The sequence below is a fragment of the Elephas maximus genome, chromosome 9 (assembly GCF_024166365.1).
Source record: "Elephas maximus indicus isolate mEleMax1 chromosome 9, mEleMax1 primary haplotype, whole genome shotgun sequence".
In the NCBI taxonomy this organism is placed as follows: domain Eukaryota; kingdom Metazoa; phylum Chordata; class Mammalia; order Proboscidea; family Elephantidae; genus Elephas; species Elephas maximus.
Window position 1 is genome coordinate 110831013 of NC_064827.1, and position 14622 is coordinate 110845634.

The window sequence follows — 14622 nt, forward strand, 5'->3', positions numbered from 1 at the left end:
TTGCACCTCTGTGATTTTTTTTGTCTTTAATTCTGTTCTATCTTCAATCTGCAAAAGTTCTATATGCTTTAATTTTATGGGGGTTTGTGTGTGTGTGTGTGTGTGTGTGTGTGTATTTTTTACATTAGCCAAGTATAGAAGTTGATGATTTTAAACACACAAAAAAATGAGCTTACCAGAAGTAGTAATACTATAAAAATACAGTGATCTTGTAAAGCCAAGATTTGATAATGTGATCAACCATGGGTCATTTATCTTTCGTAAGACTTTAGATTTCAAGAGTAAGGTTTCCTTAAAGCCGAGTGCACCTGACACACAGGCCAAAGGAGCAGGGAGCCTTGTTGGATCCAAAGGATCACTAGGCATGAGGCCTGATAGCAGGAAAGGGCATTAAAGCTGCCGTCAGCTGGACACTGGGAGTATCCTCAGTCTGGCCATTCTTGGTCAAAAGTATTGAACTTTGTCTATTGAGTATTCATCTCAATGATAATACATTTTAGAGTTTAAAAATGTCAATGGGCCCCATTCCCTTACCAATTATAAATGACACCTAAATTATCATCTCGGGGTCTGCCTCTAGGGCCCCTGAACTAAGTCAGTGGTGAGCACGGAAGCACAAGGCCTCACCCTCCTCCTGAAGTGCACTCTGAACCCCATTCAGACTCTCACCCCTACATCTTCGGGCCACCCATGGTGTGGACCTTGTCACCCAGATGAATGTCCAGGCTCACGCAATCTGGTCCAACTTCCCCTCCAGCCAACCTCAGGCACACATCTGATCGTGACATTTCTCCATTCAAAACCCTCCAGTTGATCCCATAAAAACATGGGCAAAAGGTCTGAGCCACTGCATACCCACTAGAATGGGTAAAATGATGGGGAAAACAACGAATAATATCATACCAAGTGCTAGCCAGGGTATGGGGCAGCGAAAGCTCATCTACGTGGCTGGTAAGAAGGTGCAGCCACTTTAGAGAAGTGCCTGGCAGCTTCTTACATAGTTATACATTTACCATATGACCCAGCAATCCCATTCCTAGAGAAACAAAAACTTAGGTCCATGCCAACATCTGTACAGGAATGTTCGTAACAACTGTATACATAATCACTCCAAATGTCAAACAACCCAGATGTCCCCTGGTTACCATGATCCATCCATACAATGGAACACTACTTAGCAACAAAGGAGAACTATGCTGATGAAAGAAGCCTAACTGAAAAGGCACTATGTATGTGACATTTTAGAAAAGGCAAAACTATAGGGACAGAAAACAAGTCAGATGTTTCCAGTGAAGGGAGGGGCATGAGGGAATTTGGGGGAAATGTTCTGTATCTCGGTTGTGGTGGTGGTTACATGACTATGCATTTGTCAAAACTCATGGAACTGTACACTAAAAATAAGTTGTACTCTGCAAATTATACTTCAATAAAGCAGACTTTAAAAACAAAAAGGCCAATGGAAAAATCATGATTTGATTTGGAGGAATTTGCTTTATAACTATTCTGCATTAAGCTCCTATCATCTCTTCTGCAGAGTTTATTTATATGTTTGAAGATCATGAAATTAGTCTATTCGGGGTCGATTTATATTTTTATGAAATTGAAATATAATGTTCTTAGGACTATCAGATGTCATTTACTTTTATAGCACAAAATAAAACAGAAGTTAATGTCTCTTACCAGCCAGCTCCAGCCTTGTTATTTCTGGTGCTGTTATTGGCGGTATCTGTGTGAGCTCCACATTTATGCAGCTTATGGTCTTGTAAGACAGAGAGCACCTGCTTGGCAGAGGCGGTGTGCCTCTAGGAGGAGCAGGTATTGGGAATTGAGAGGGCGTTCTGAAGACATCTCCTCTGACAGTATCTTCTTCATCTGCCTCCCCTTCCTCTTCATCTTCCTCTTCCTCTTCCCTTCCTTGATTTAGATGTTGATATGCCTGCCCCTCCTCCTCTTGAGATCTCTGCTTTTGCTCTTCTTCTCTGCTCTCCTCCTCAGTGTGCAATTTCCCCCGAACCTGAGGCTGCATAGCTTCATCTTCTTTAATTTTTTCATCTCCCTCTTCCTCAGGTTGAAATGCTTCTTTTCTTAATACTTGGTCCGTTTCCACCTGGGTAGGTGGCAGTTGCTTATGAAGTAAAGCGGTAGGTTCACTTTGTTCTGAAGAATCACCAGAAAATTCAGTTCTATCATTTAATGCTATACCACTGAACAAGGAATAGGAGACTAATAGCCAGGCAAAAGGAGGTAGCAGAGGCAAGTTGATGATATTAATAAAGGGAAAAATAATGAAAATAAGCTTAGTAAATATTATTCCCTCCAAGTATTTGAGTGCAATTTAATGATGCAGTACATCTTGAAATTTTTGCTTGAAAAGTTTTAATAGTAACTTTATTTCTATTTTTTAACATCTCTTAGAGTTTTGTTTTGTTTTTTTTTTTTTGGCCTCTGTGTCTAAATACTTATTTTCACTAAAATACTATGCTGCCTAATAACTAAAGAGGGAATAATACTGCCACATGATGCAAAATGGTAAGCAGTCCTATTGTGAGATGACAGTATAATCAGATGTCATACCTTTATAATAGATACTGTTCAGTTCATTAGGGCTATTACTGATATAAGAATTTGTAGACCGTCAGCAGACATAAAAATGTGAAACATACATATATTTTACTTGCTTGTGGTAGTGAAATCAGCTGATGTTTATAGACTTGCTATTATTTTTATCTGATTTTATTTCTTTCACCTCCATAAACCTACTAGTATACTCTGGTATTCAGAAGTGTAAAAAGTTCCCCATTTCCCTCCTAGACTCTACTGAAGTCATTTTTACTACCTGAGACTTAGCAGCTTAGTGGACTTAGTGATGGTGCTTTATCTTAGACATATGCACACTAACGCTTTTTATTATTCCGTGATGATGGGAGAAGAATGGATAATAGCAGAGAGTTAGTCTACTTTTATATTTAGCCATTATCATTTTTGGCAGAAAGCTGGGAAGACATGACAAAGACTGGAGTCCAAACTCACCCTCCAAAGGAAGAGTTCTAGGGAGAATTGAGTTCACAGTTACTTAGGTTTTCTTCCATCAAAATTTATACATTTATTTTATCATGTCCCTGCTTTCATTTAATACTATACATGAATTAGTCCAATAAAGAAATTAGAAAATATAATTATTTGAAGAAATTTCTTGATATCAATTCAGTATATATTATAACACCTGTGAGTTACAGTTTCACATCTCTAATAAAAAAAAATTTTTTTAATAGAACATGCAAAAAGGGATGGGAAAAATTAGTGAAAGAAAATGAATGCTGTCGTATTCAAGCATTTGAAATCTTTCCTATATATTCAAGTTTATTGTTAAAAAATAACCACAGCATTTCAAGAATATTTCATATCCTTTGAAAAATATCTGAGAATTTCTGAATCTTGTCTTTCATACCTTGTGTTTTATTCCAAAGAATCAGTTCCATTAAACACTTTAATTTTCTAACATTTTTAAAAATCATAATACCTTAGCAAACTAATTAGTAATATAAAGCAAAATACAATTGCTCAGTATTCTAATTGTTCTCCCCGGCAAGAGACTTTTGTAGACATCTACCCTTGTGGTCATACTGTGTGCATGGGAATAATTTACCTTAGAGACAATAGAAAATTTTCCTGTCCTTCCCATCGTTAATGATTTAACAAATATTTATTTGCTTATTTTCATAAGGCATTGATTAGTCTTTTCTTAGAGTATCCATAGATAAAGTAAGATGTAGGTCTCCCTCCCATGCCGTCATTTGATAAGAATTAGTAAACCACCAATAAAACCATAGGGTATGACCTTCCTGTGTATAGAAGTACCACAAGAGACCACTGCTCCCAGGCCGTGCCATGCTCCTTTATTACCCGGAGATAATCCAGGGAATAATGGCCTGCAATTTCCTGCACTAGCTTTGAGTGGTTGGGGACAGACTGGAGAGTTGGGGCTTCATTCTTATTAGATAGAAACCACTCCTCGTTTGTTCACCATGAATTCTGCACGTTTAAAATGAGGGTAATGATTGTGCCCACGTTGAGTTGGGTTCAGTGAGATAATGCATGTAAAACACTGAGCAGAGACCCTAACACATAATAAAAGCTCAGCAATGTTTATATGCGTGTGTATCAACACATATGTATGTTTATAGGAGCCCTGGTGGCGCAATGGTTAAGTGCTCAGCTGCTAACTGAAAGGTCAAGGGTTTGAACCCACCAGTGGCTCTGCAGGAGGAAAGACCTGGCAATCTGCTCCCATAAAGATTATCTGCTCCTGTAAAGCCTAGGAAACCCTATGGGGGCAGTTCTACTCTGTCATATATGGTCCCTATGTGTTGGAATCTATTCGATGGCACACAACACTAGCCATAGAAAATACTGTTGCTGCATCTTGAAAGCTGACACGTATTGCCCAAGAGAGTCAAACGTGGAATGTAATCTGATCCAAGTTCACTCTGGCTGACAGAGCTGGAGCAATAAAGCCAAGATCTTTGATTTCTATCCCCTACCGTACACTTTTCCAAATATTTTTTCTGTTTGTCAGCATTGTGCCAAAATCTAATGCCCTGATGACTAGTTTGTAAAAATGGATAGTGTCAGAATAAAAGCAAATAGAATTTAAAGGCTAAATCACACTTGATATTTTGTGTTGGCAGAATCTCTATACCAGTATCAGAGCAGACTGGGCAGCATTCTCCTTCCGGTGTAAATGTCTTGGGGCACGTCAGAGGGTGGCACATGGTTTCATCACAAAGCAGTCTTCCATTCGAGCAGAGGCAGATAGTACAAGGCTCAGGGGACCATACAGCTTTGTTGTACATGATCATCCCCTTGAACAAGCAATGCCCCTTTTTTCCTAGAAGAACACAAATAACACACATGGAATACGTTCAATTTCTTATGTGAGTTTTAGCAACTGTGCATAGAAATGAGCACGACATGAAGCCAAACTGACATAACCACGCAAGAAGTGTGCTCTTTGTGCGTTCATGCGTAGGGTAGACATGCCTTATTATATAACCCTCTGAAATGCCTCTCACACCCATCTCCTCTCTACCCCTCTCATGAGAGTAACCTCCTCATGGTAACTGGGCTCCTTGAATTCCACTTCCATCTTGTATCAGTCAAGGTAGATGAAGTTATAAAACAGCAAGAAACAACCCCCAAATCTCAGTTTATTTCTCATCCACACTTTGTTTCCAAGGTGGAAACACAGGGGTTCTGCTCACGGTAAGTCACCTGGCAACCCTGACAACGGCTTCATCTCAAAGCAAGCTGCCCTAAACACTGAGAGGATGCAAACCACATATGTGCTCTGGAGTGTTTTGTTTTATTGGCTAAGGCAGGTTATACGGCCACATCAACTTCAGAAGGGGCACAGCACGCGGTTCTATCAGTGCTTGCTGCTGGGACAGCACCAATGATGAGCCCACACCCCACTCTTCTCGATAATGCAGGTAGGGAAGGGGACCACACAGCATGTTTTTGTGGCATTTCTGACATTGAATTCTCAATGAAACATTGCAACTACATTTTGATTCAGGGTTTTTTATTATTAGTCTATTGAAATATAATTCATATACCACAATATTCACCTTTTTAAAGTGTGCAATGCAGTGTCTTTTAGCATATTCACTTCTGTACATACAGAGTTGTAGATAAGAATACATGCTTCTGGGACTGCAGATATGTGTATCAACTAAGTAGGCTGTTAGAGAGCAAGGAGCATACTAGAGGGATATTTTCCTTCTGCCCCAGCTGTCGGCCCTGATAAATCTCCTCCATCTGATGAGCCACTGTCTCCAAATTCCATCCCCAAATGAGCTCTCACATTTGTCTCCTTCTTTTTCCCTCACTACTGTCTCAGCCCAGTTCAGGCTTTACCTATCTCTCATTTGGATACTTGCAGTAGACTAAGCCCACCCTTCTACACCCCACTCTGTCACCTCCAGGAAAAAAGTATATACAAGTTTTGTCCTGGCTATAAAAGTACTATACCAAAACCAAACCAAACCCAGTGCTGTCGAGTCGATTCCAACTCATAGCTACCCTATAGAACAGAGTAGAACTGCCCCATAGAGTTTCCAAGGAGCGCCTGGTGGATTTGAACTGCTGACCCTTTGGTTAGCAACTGTAGCACTTAACCACTATGCCACCAGGGTTTCCATAAAAGTAATACACCCTATAAAAATTTCAACAGCCTTTTTCGCAAATGGAAAAGCTAATGCTCAGATTCATGTAGAATTGCATGGGACTCCAAATAGCCAAAACAATCTCAAAAAAGAAGGCCAAAACTACAGTATAAAAGTACAGTATTATGAAACTACAGTAATTAAAACAGTGTGGTACTGGCATAAAAATAGACATATAGATCACTGGAATAGAATTGAGAGTCCAGAAATAAACCCATACATCTCTGGCCAATTGATTTTTGACAAGGGTGCGAAATCCATTCAATGGAGAAAGAACAGTTTCTTCAATAAATGGTGCTGAGAGAGCTGGATTTCTACACACAGAATGAAGCTGGACCCTTAACTCCCACCATATGTAAAATTAACTCAGAATGGATCAACTATGCAAATAAGAGGAGCTAGAACTGTAGAAAGGATACATATTCTCTTATTTCATTTATATGAAATATCCAGAGTGGGCAAGTCCATAGAAACAGAAAGCAGATTAGCGGTTGCCAGGGCTGGGAGGAGAAGGCAATGGGGAGTGACAACTTAATGGGTACAGGTTTTCTTTTGGGGTGATGAAAATGTTTGTAAACTAGATGGCGGTGATGGCTGCACAACACTGTGGGTATACTAAATGCCGCTGAATTGTGCACTTTAAAATGGCAAATTTTGTTACGGGTATTTTGCCATAATTAGAAAAAAAGTAGCTTAGAACCATTGGAAAACAGTCCTAGACAATTCAGAAATGTTTAGTATACGTCTTCTAATCTTTTTTATGCATACCACTTGAATTATATTTTCTATGTTTTAAACATTTGAGATCACATTTTACACAGTACTTTTTAGCCTTTTTATTTTCTATCGTTATAGCTGGGACATCTTTCCCCTTAACTAGGGAAATTGACCTCATCATTTTCTAGCAGCTATGTGTATGCTATTATTATAATATCTTTTAAACTGATTTCTCTGCCTCCATATTCTCCTTCCCCACTCATGCTGTAAATGTGTACTAATCTGCCTACTTTCATGATGGTTGTTCTTACGTGCCTTCGAGTAGGTTTCATGATAATTGTATGCTATTCTTGTTTATTTGATGGAAGTAATATCATTCAGAAGCATTTGGTTTTATTGACATAATCTATGAAACTATTGGCCACAGAATATTATATAGTGATATTTTCTTTTGTCTTTTAAAGTTTTATTTAATGACGACATATCCTATAATATAAATTGCTGTTTTCTGCCAAACCTGGAAAAACACGGGCCATTAAATACTAGTTTTTTTTTTAAATGCCTAGTTAAAATCTTTGAAAGAGCCTTTAGAAATTCGGTACAAGTAGTCCCCAACTTATGACATATTCAAGTTACGACCAAGCACACTTACTACTCTCTGGGTTTTTTTGTACATCTTATCATTAGTAATATGTACTACATACAGTGATGCAACACATAATTTGCTGATGTTATCATTTCATTCTCAGATGTTTACTCAAAGATGTTCAGTGTTATGATATTCAAAATGCTACCATATAGCAGGCTATGGAAACTAAAAAAAAAAAAGGTATTTGACTTACATCAGAATCAATTTATGACAGTCATCAGAACAGAGCCCCATCATAAGTTGGGGACTACCTGTTGTTTATTCTATACAAAATCAATTCAGTGGTTTGAAATGAAAGGTCATGACAAAGTTCTCTACTGAAGTGAGACTATATTTACTTATATTTTGTTTGGATGCATGTATTATTAGTTTCTTGATAAGGAACTGAAACAAAAAGATACATTTAAAATTACTATTTTAATATTACAGCCAAAAAGATTTTTCAAAAATCTAATAAAATACCCTATAGGCATTGACAGTATAATGAGAGTATAAAAATGAGAATTTAAGGTGTAAGAATGAGAGTTTAAGGTAATTTCAGTAATGGAATAAACTTCTAAACATACTTGAATTCTTTCAGCTTTTTGTGTTGGTCTCTTTCTGTCATGCTCTCCTCTTCTCCCACTAGGCTAAATTTGGTGTGGAAGTTCCTATGTTCTGTGGCTCTCTAGGAAACAAATAGCCAAGCTCCCAAGTTCGTGCATCTGGGGCCTTAATATTACCCAAAGAAAGAATTGTAAGAGAAGATAAAGCATAGAAAAGGGAAAGCAAAAATAAGAGAACCATAGATAAATAGGAAATGGGGGAATAGGAGAACAAGGAGGGTGAAGGAAGAGGTGAGGAAAAACTGCAAGGAAAGTTTAAATGGAAGGCTGTGTGTAATAGCCATGTGTGCATAGAATCATCCAAATAATTTATCTCTGTGCTCTAGATCTATCATTATAAATAAGAAAACAATTTAATATTTATGTATTATGATTAATAAACCAAAATGGTAACTGTGGTTTTATAAGAATAGTTGTAATAGTTGTAGGATAAGTAATTTTTTTTCTTTTCCCAAGAGTTTTGTATTATAAGTATTGTTCCATAAATCATTCTTTAAATTATTTTAAAAGTTACCTTTATAGGTGAATGAAATTGTAATAATCTGGAGTCATTTGTTTTTTGTGGTTTTTTTTTTTTCTTTTGCAAATTATCTATATGGAGTTTCTCTCTTTCTTCTCTCTCACACTCTCTCATACTTTTTTCTTACCTGGTAACACATTATAGCTTGCTTCTTCTCCAGTAATACTTGAAAAGGATTCAAAGTTTTCATCCATAGTATAACCAAAGTTAGCAGTGGGAAATCTTGTGGCTGGTGTAACAGTATCTGTTTGCTGTACCCCAAGCTGTCTGTTTGACCTGTGGTTGGGTGAGGAACTTTTCCTTAATCTTCGGTAATTCATCTTTCTCCCTTGCTTCCTAGTTTCTTTATTTTGTCCAAAATCAGCATGAAAAGTAACAAGCAGAAAAAAAGAAAACAAAACTGCAAACTTCATGTTTGATTTGTCACCAGCCAATTTCTAGAATGAGAATCAAACACAATTTTGAAGTTAGTGGTAACTAAATTTTTACCTCTGAAATTGACTTATAGTTGCTTGTGACTTAATAAGAAAGTCTTTGAGAAATAACACATATACAATAGATGGGCTATATGCTGTAGTAGAAAAACCAGAATTTAGAGTTTTTCAATCAGAATCAAAACACTTTTGGTATGTTTACTTCTAGACCAGGAGCCACTGAACTTTTTTTTCATCAAGTACCTGATAGTGAATATTTTAGGCTTTGTGGGCCAGATGTTCTCTGTCACAACTATTCAACTCTTCTATTGTAATGCAAAAGCAGCCATATGTGAACAAGTAAGTGTGGCTGTGTTCCAGTAAAACTCCATTTACAAAACAGGCAGTGGGTTGGAATTGGCCCTTGGGCCATAATTTGCTGACCCATGTCTCGACCACTGCATTGTAGGTTTTCAGAGATTACTCAGGAAATAATTCTCCACCTGTTTGACAATTTGTTCTTTGACTAGCATCACCTACAACCCATTTTTCTAGCTCTTCTATTTTGTTTGTTTATTCTCTAACTTTATAATTTGGGGGGGGGCATGATTATACCATATTAAAATAACAGTAAACTAGCATCAATTATAGAGGCACAACAGCACAGAGCCCTGCACATGACAAGCTGAAAAAAGTATTTGAGAAATGAATATTTAGTTATTCCTAGTGATAAAGACTAAGTGCAGTAGCAGCATTGTGGTCAGACAGGTGGTCCTGGTAAAATTAGGGTGGCAGGGGTTGGAGTCAAAGGGTTCATACAGCAAAGCTCTCCTGACCTACACTTAGTGCTGCAAAAGGAGGTTTCGGCAGTTCACTGCCTCTTGAAGCTTTAGCAACTTCAGGCCTACTTTGGTCAACATCCCCACTCTCACCCTACTGGTCAGCTCTTGTCTCACTGCACTCTACCTGAGTTCCCTCACCGTCAATCTTCTCTTGAATAGAGGGCCTTCTCTATACACTTAGGTAGTGTGGAGGAGACTCTGAAACCCCAGGCATCTTAATGACCCAGGATGGCAAAAGCTTTCCTGCTGTCATCTTTTAATGAGAATTTAAGGTATTTGGTAATCCTATAAGGTTAGAAATCCTGGTGGTGTAGCTGTTAAGAGTTTGGGTGCTAACCAAAAGGTTGGCAGTTCAGATCTATCAGGCGCTCCTTGGGAACCCTATGGGGCAGTCCTACTCTGTTCTATAGTGTCGCTATGAGTCGGAATCGACTCCACGGCAACAGGTTTTTGGTTTTTTTACATGAATAATGTGTGCCTCCTACGTTGTTTGCCAACTACTCCCTCCCCCATCAAGGTATGTTCATAAGTGCACTATGCTAATTTTTTAAAAGCAACATGTAAAAAAAAAAATTGGAATACCAGTACTTATGAAAATACCTCACAAGGGGGAGGGTGCAGGTAGCAAACAAACATAGAAGGTGCACATTATTTGCATTAAAATATAGTAGACCCATCTATTGACTTCCTTATTTCTATTATTGCATTTTTTAGTTTTAGAGGGTCCATTTTATAGATTCTGATTCTCTGCTGAAATTCTCAATCTCATATTTTATTTTCTTGAACACGTTAATCACATTTGTTTTAAAGCCTGAGTCTAAAGACTCCATATTCTGAATCCTCTGTGGGTTTATTTCTATTGTTTGTTATTGCTTTAGGTTTTTGGCCATGTTGTTCTGGCATTATATTTGAAAAATAATGAAAATGCTTTGAGACTTTGGAAGATGTATTCTTTATCCAAAAAGAATTTACATCTCCTTAAAAAAAAAAAAATTTTTTTTTTTTTTTTATTTTAGGCATGAGGGTAAGGGCACAAGAAGTCATAACACTGAGTGGTTTGAAGCAGAACCTTACTCTATCCAGTCAATACTTATACCTTGGATTCCATCCCAAAACCTGATGATTTCACCAGCGCTGCTCTTCTCCCACTCCTTGCTTGGCCCTGATTCTCATTTTTTTGGTTTCTCTCTAGCCTTGTAAGACTGTTTTAAAGCTCTACTAAGCTTCTCAGCTGGCTCTTCTGCAATCCATAGATGCTTCTAGAAGAAAAGTTGTTCCAAACCTCTCTGGGTTTCCTTCTTATCCCAAATATAGACCCAACTTTTTCAATTATTCTCAGGAGGTGGATTGGTCTGAATTCCTACACTGCCATTACCGGAAGTTGAAGTTCCCTCAAATTCATTTTAATTTTTTTTTTGCTGAAATATATCATCTTCTCTCAGAATGTATGTAGGTTGTAAAATTTTTAACATCTTGTACATATGACTGAAAATATTATTCTGTTTAGATGGAAATAGAATTATAGTTTCAAAATCTTTTTCCTCCAATACTTTACACTGTTTCATTATTTTCTTACATCTAGTGTTTCTCATGAAAAGTTTTATTTGAATCTAATTCTCATTCCTTTGTAGGAAACCTTTTTTTCTCTCTGAAAATTTTTCAGATTTTCAAATATTCTTCAATATTCAGAAATTTTACTATGATTTACCTAGCTATGGGGTGTTCTTGTATGTTTGTTTTTGTTCTTCTTCTTTTTTTTTTTTAATCCTTCTTGGAATCTCTTAATCTGAAGGCTTCTTTCTTTTCCACACAAGATCTCTTATACTCAGTTCTCCCCATGCCTATTCAAGGCTATATTTTCCCTCTTTAAATTCATTCCCATCTTCTCTCCATCTTTCAAAGAATTCTCAGTTTCAGTCCTGCCAGGAGTTCCCCTTCTTGTTTCCTAGTGCAGCTATATATTCAAGTATGTATTAGTTTGTAACATATTTTCTATTATTTCTAAGGATTTGATGAGAGGGGAGAGACTATGGTGCCTGCTCCATTTGACCTCTTGAATTTCAGTAGATCTTTTTATAACTTCACTCACCAGAATCATCTTCCTCTATCAGATTTCATTCGTTCATGTTCCAGCTTGCTACCACTTTCTGGTGGGGCAGTTCTACTGTGTCCTATAGGGTCGCTATGAGTCAGAATCGACTCAGCGGCAGTAGGTTTACCACTTTACCTTATCTCAACAAATAGCAGTCTCTAAGGTATCCTCATGTCAGCTAACTTCAATATACAAACTTATTATGTTCAGTATATATGCATACATTAATTACAGCAGTCTTTTCAAAACTATTGGTGTATATCATTGAAATGGAACTATATTAGAACTTTTTTTTTGGTAATCTACTTTAGTTTTAGAAAAACTAACATGCAAAGCCTAAGAAAGAAGCCAATCCCTTAGCTAACTGGTAGCTGCAGTTGTAAAAGTCAATTCAGAGAACAAATTCATATGTTGGAAAGGAATGGCAATAACAAGAGGAGAAGCAACACGAAAACTTAAACTGTGAGACAGGACAGAACTGGGATGCTAAGTGACCAGGGAAGTGGGCTCTGATGAAGAGCATAAATGTTCTATGGAGCATAAAATATATACATTGAAATTTTCTTGCTTTGAGAATCGTAAGTGCAGACTCTTATCCTTGACATGGGTGACAGTTGTGAGGAGCCAGGCCTAGACCACAAGGGCTGGGCATAAACTCCCATGAAGAGCTCAGGCAACCTGTTGTCCCCGTGCCTCATCTCACCACTCGCTTGCCAGGGCGGTGCCTGAGGGAGTAATAGGAGAATATATGCCAGCTGTTGCCAAGCTGAGGGTAGACAACCCCTTCTTCCTTTATCCACATCCTGGGAACCATCTCCCCTAGTCTTTCTTTTTTTTATTTTCCCAACATGGGCCTACTTCTACTTATCCTTAATTTTTACAAAATCAGTACTTAGTCTCACTGAAATGTTTAGATAATGTTTATAAAATGACCTCTCAATGCTAATACTACATTTGATGCTGAGGCTTCATTATTTTCAGTGATTTACAGAATTTTATATTTAATATTTACTCTAATGAGGAACTTTATAAGTTATTGAGTATGTTTCTAGTGATAAAATTTAATAGCACTCTAATTATAGTAGGTATCATTTTGATCAAGTACATTTTTTATTTGTAATACTAATTTTGTTCATCTCAACATTTAATATCTGTAAACCTTGATTAATTTATTATTTTTCTCCATTTGAAGTTTTTCATCATCTGTCTTTTTAGTTAAAAATACTAAATTTAGAAATTTAAACTTTCAGACAAAGCTGTATTACGACGTTTTGCTTCACTCAACAAGTTTAAAATGAAAAACATTTTCAATTGATCCTTGATGTTCTTTTAAGACTTAAAAATAAAGAATAAAATTTTCAAACCATTTTGTACTTCTGTTGAGTACTTAATTCTATCAAAACATAAAAATAACTTTGTATCTAGTTTTGTAAAGTTTGAAATATTGGGAAATATTCATCCTGAAACAAACAAGTAAACACAGTAATGCTTACTTTAAACTTTAAAAATCTATTAGTAAAGAGCTGATTTCCTAAATTGTTAAACATATTTGCAACATAAAACACCCAAATATTAAAACCATTCCACATGCTTTAGTAGAAACTGAAAATTAAAAAAAAATTTTACCTGGAAATCTAAACTAAGTAGGCTTTGCTTGGTGCCATTTAAGTCCAGCTGAAAATGAAACAAAATCAGAGCTTTCTTTAAAACAAAGAGAGCAACGGAAGGGAATGCTGAAAAATATTAACTGACTTCTTAGTAAAATCTAAAATAGCTGTTTCCCTTGGGGATAAATGCCTTTCAGTTCTTTGTATGGAAAGTCAGCCAAGAAAGTAACCAGGGAAAATGGTTACCAAGGGAAATGTTTTTAAAAATCTCAGGAAAAGTGCAAAGCAGCGAGCAACAGCAACAACAAAATAATCTACAGGCTCAAAAGACAGAGTTGGAAGCACAAAATGCAGCTTGATTAAGAAATCTTTTATTTTCATAGATTATTTGCTTTGAAAAATCTTAAAATACACATAAAAATAAAAACTTTTGTTCATCAAAAGAACTTTAACAAAAAAGTGAAAAGACAAGCTACCAACTGGGAGAGTATCTTCGGAAGCCACATATCTATCCGACAAGAACCTAAAAACCAAAATATATATAAACAACAACAAAAAGACAATCCAGTCATAAAATGGAATAGACATTTCACCAAAGAGGACATTCAGATGCCCACCAAATACATGAAAAGATGCTCAGTGTCATTAGCCATCAGAGAGATACAAATCAGAAACACAATGAGATGCCATTTCACCCCCGCTATAGCTAAGATTTAAAAAAAGCAAAAAAATGTTGCTGAGGATGTGGGGAAGTTGGAACCCTTATCCATTGTAGCTGGGAATACGAAATGGTACAGCTGTTGTGGAAAACAGTGTGGCAGTTCCTCAAAAAACTAAAAATAGAACTACCATATTATCCAGCAATCCCACTCCTAGGTATATACCCAAAAGACTTGAAAGCAGAGACTTGTACACCAATGTTCATTGCAGCACCATAACAATAGCCAAAAGGT

At 36.9% G+C, this 14622-nt stretch overlaps 2 protein-coding genes across 4 annotated transcripts in view; one reads left to right on the forward strand and one right to left on the reverse strand.

The window, feature by feature from the left end:
* The window catches only part of ECM2 (extracellular matrix protein 2), a 42805-nt gene extending 28921 nt beyond the window's left edge, over nucleotides 1–13884 (reverse strand). The window contains exons 1-4 of one of the 2 annotated variants that reach the window (XM_049896114.1): nucleotides 13689–13884; nucleotides 8843–9152; nucleotides 4700–4888; nucleotides 1681–2223 (exon numbers count right to left, since the gene is read on the reverse strand). In XM_049896114.1, coding sequence (XP_049752071.1) covers nucleotides 1681–2223; nucleotides 4700–4888; nucleotides 8843–9128 — 1018 coding nt within the window. In that variant the 5' untranslated portion in view covers nucleotides 9129–9152; nucleotides 13689–13884. The remainder of the gene's footprint in view (nucleotides 1–1680; nucleotides 2224–4699; nucleotides 4889–8842; nucleotides 9153–13688) is intronic. The other variant, XM_049896115.1, reaches the window with a different exon arrangement.
* The window catches only part of CENPP (centromere protein P), a 381210-nt gene that overhangs the window by 280403 nt on the left and 86185 nt on the right, over nucleotides 1–14622 (forward strand). The gene's annotated exons all lie outside the window — the stretch shown is intronic.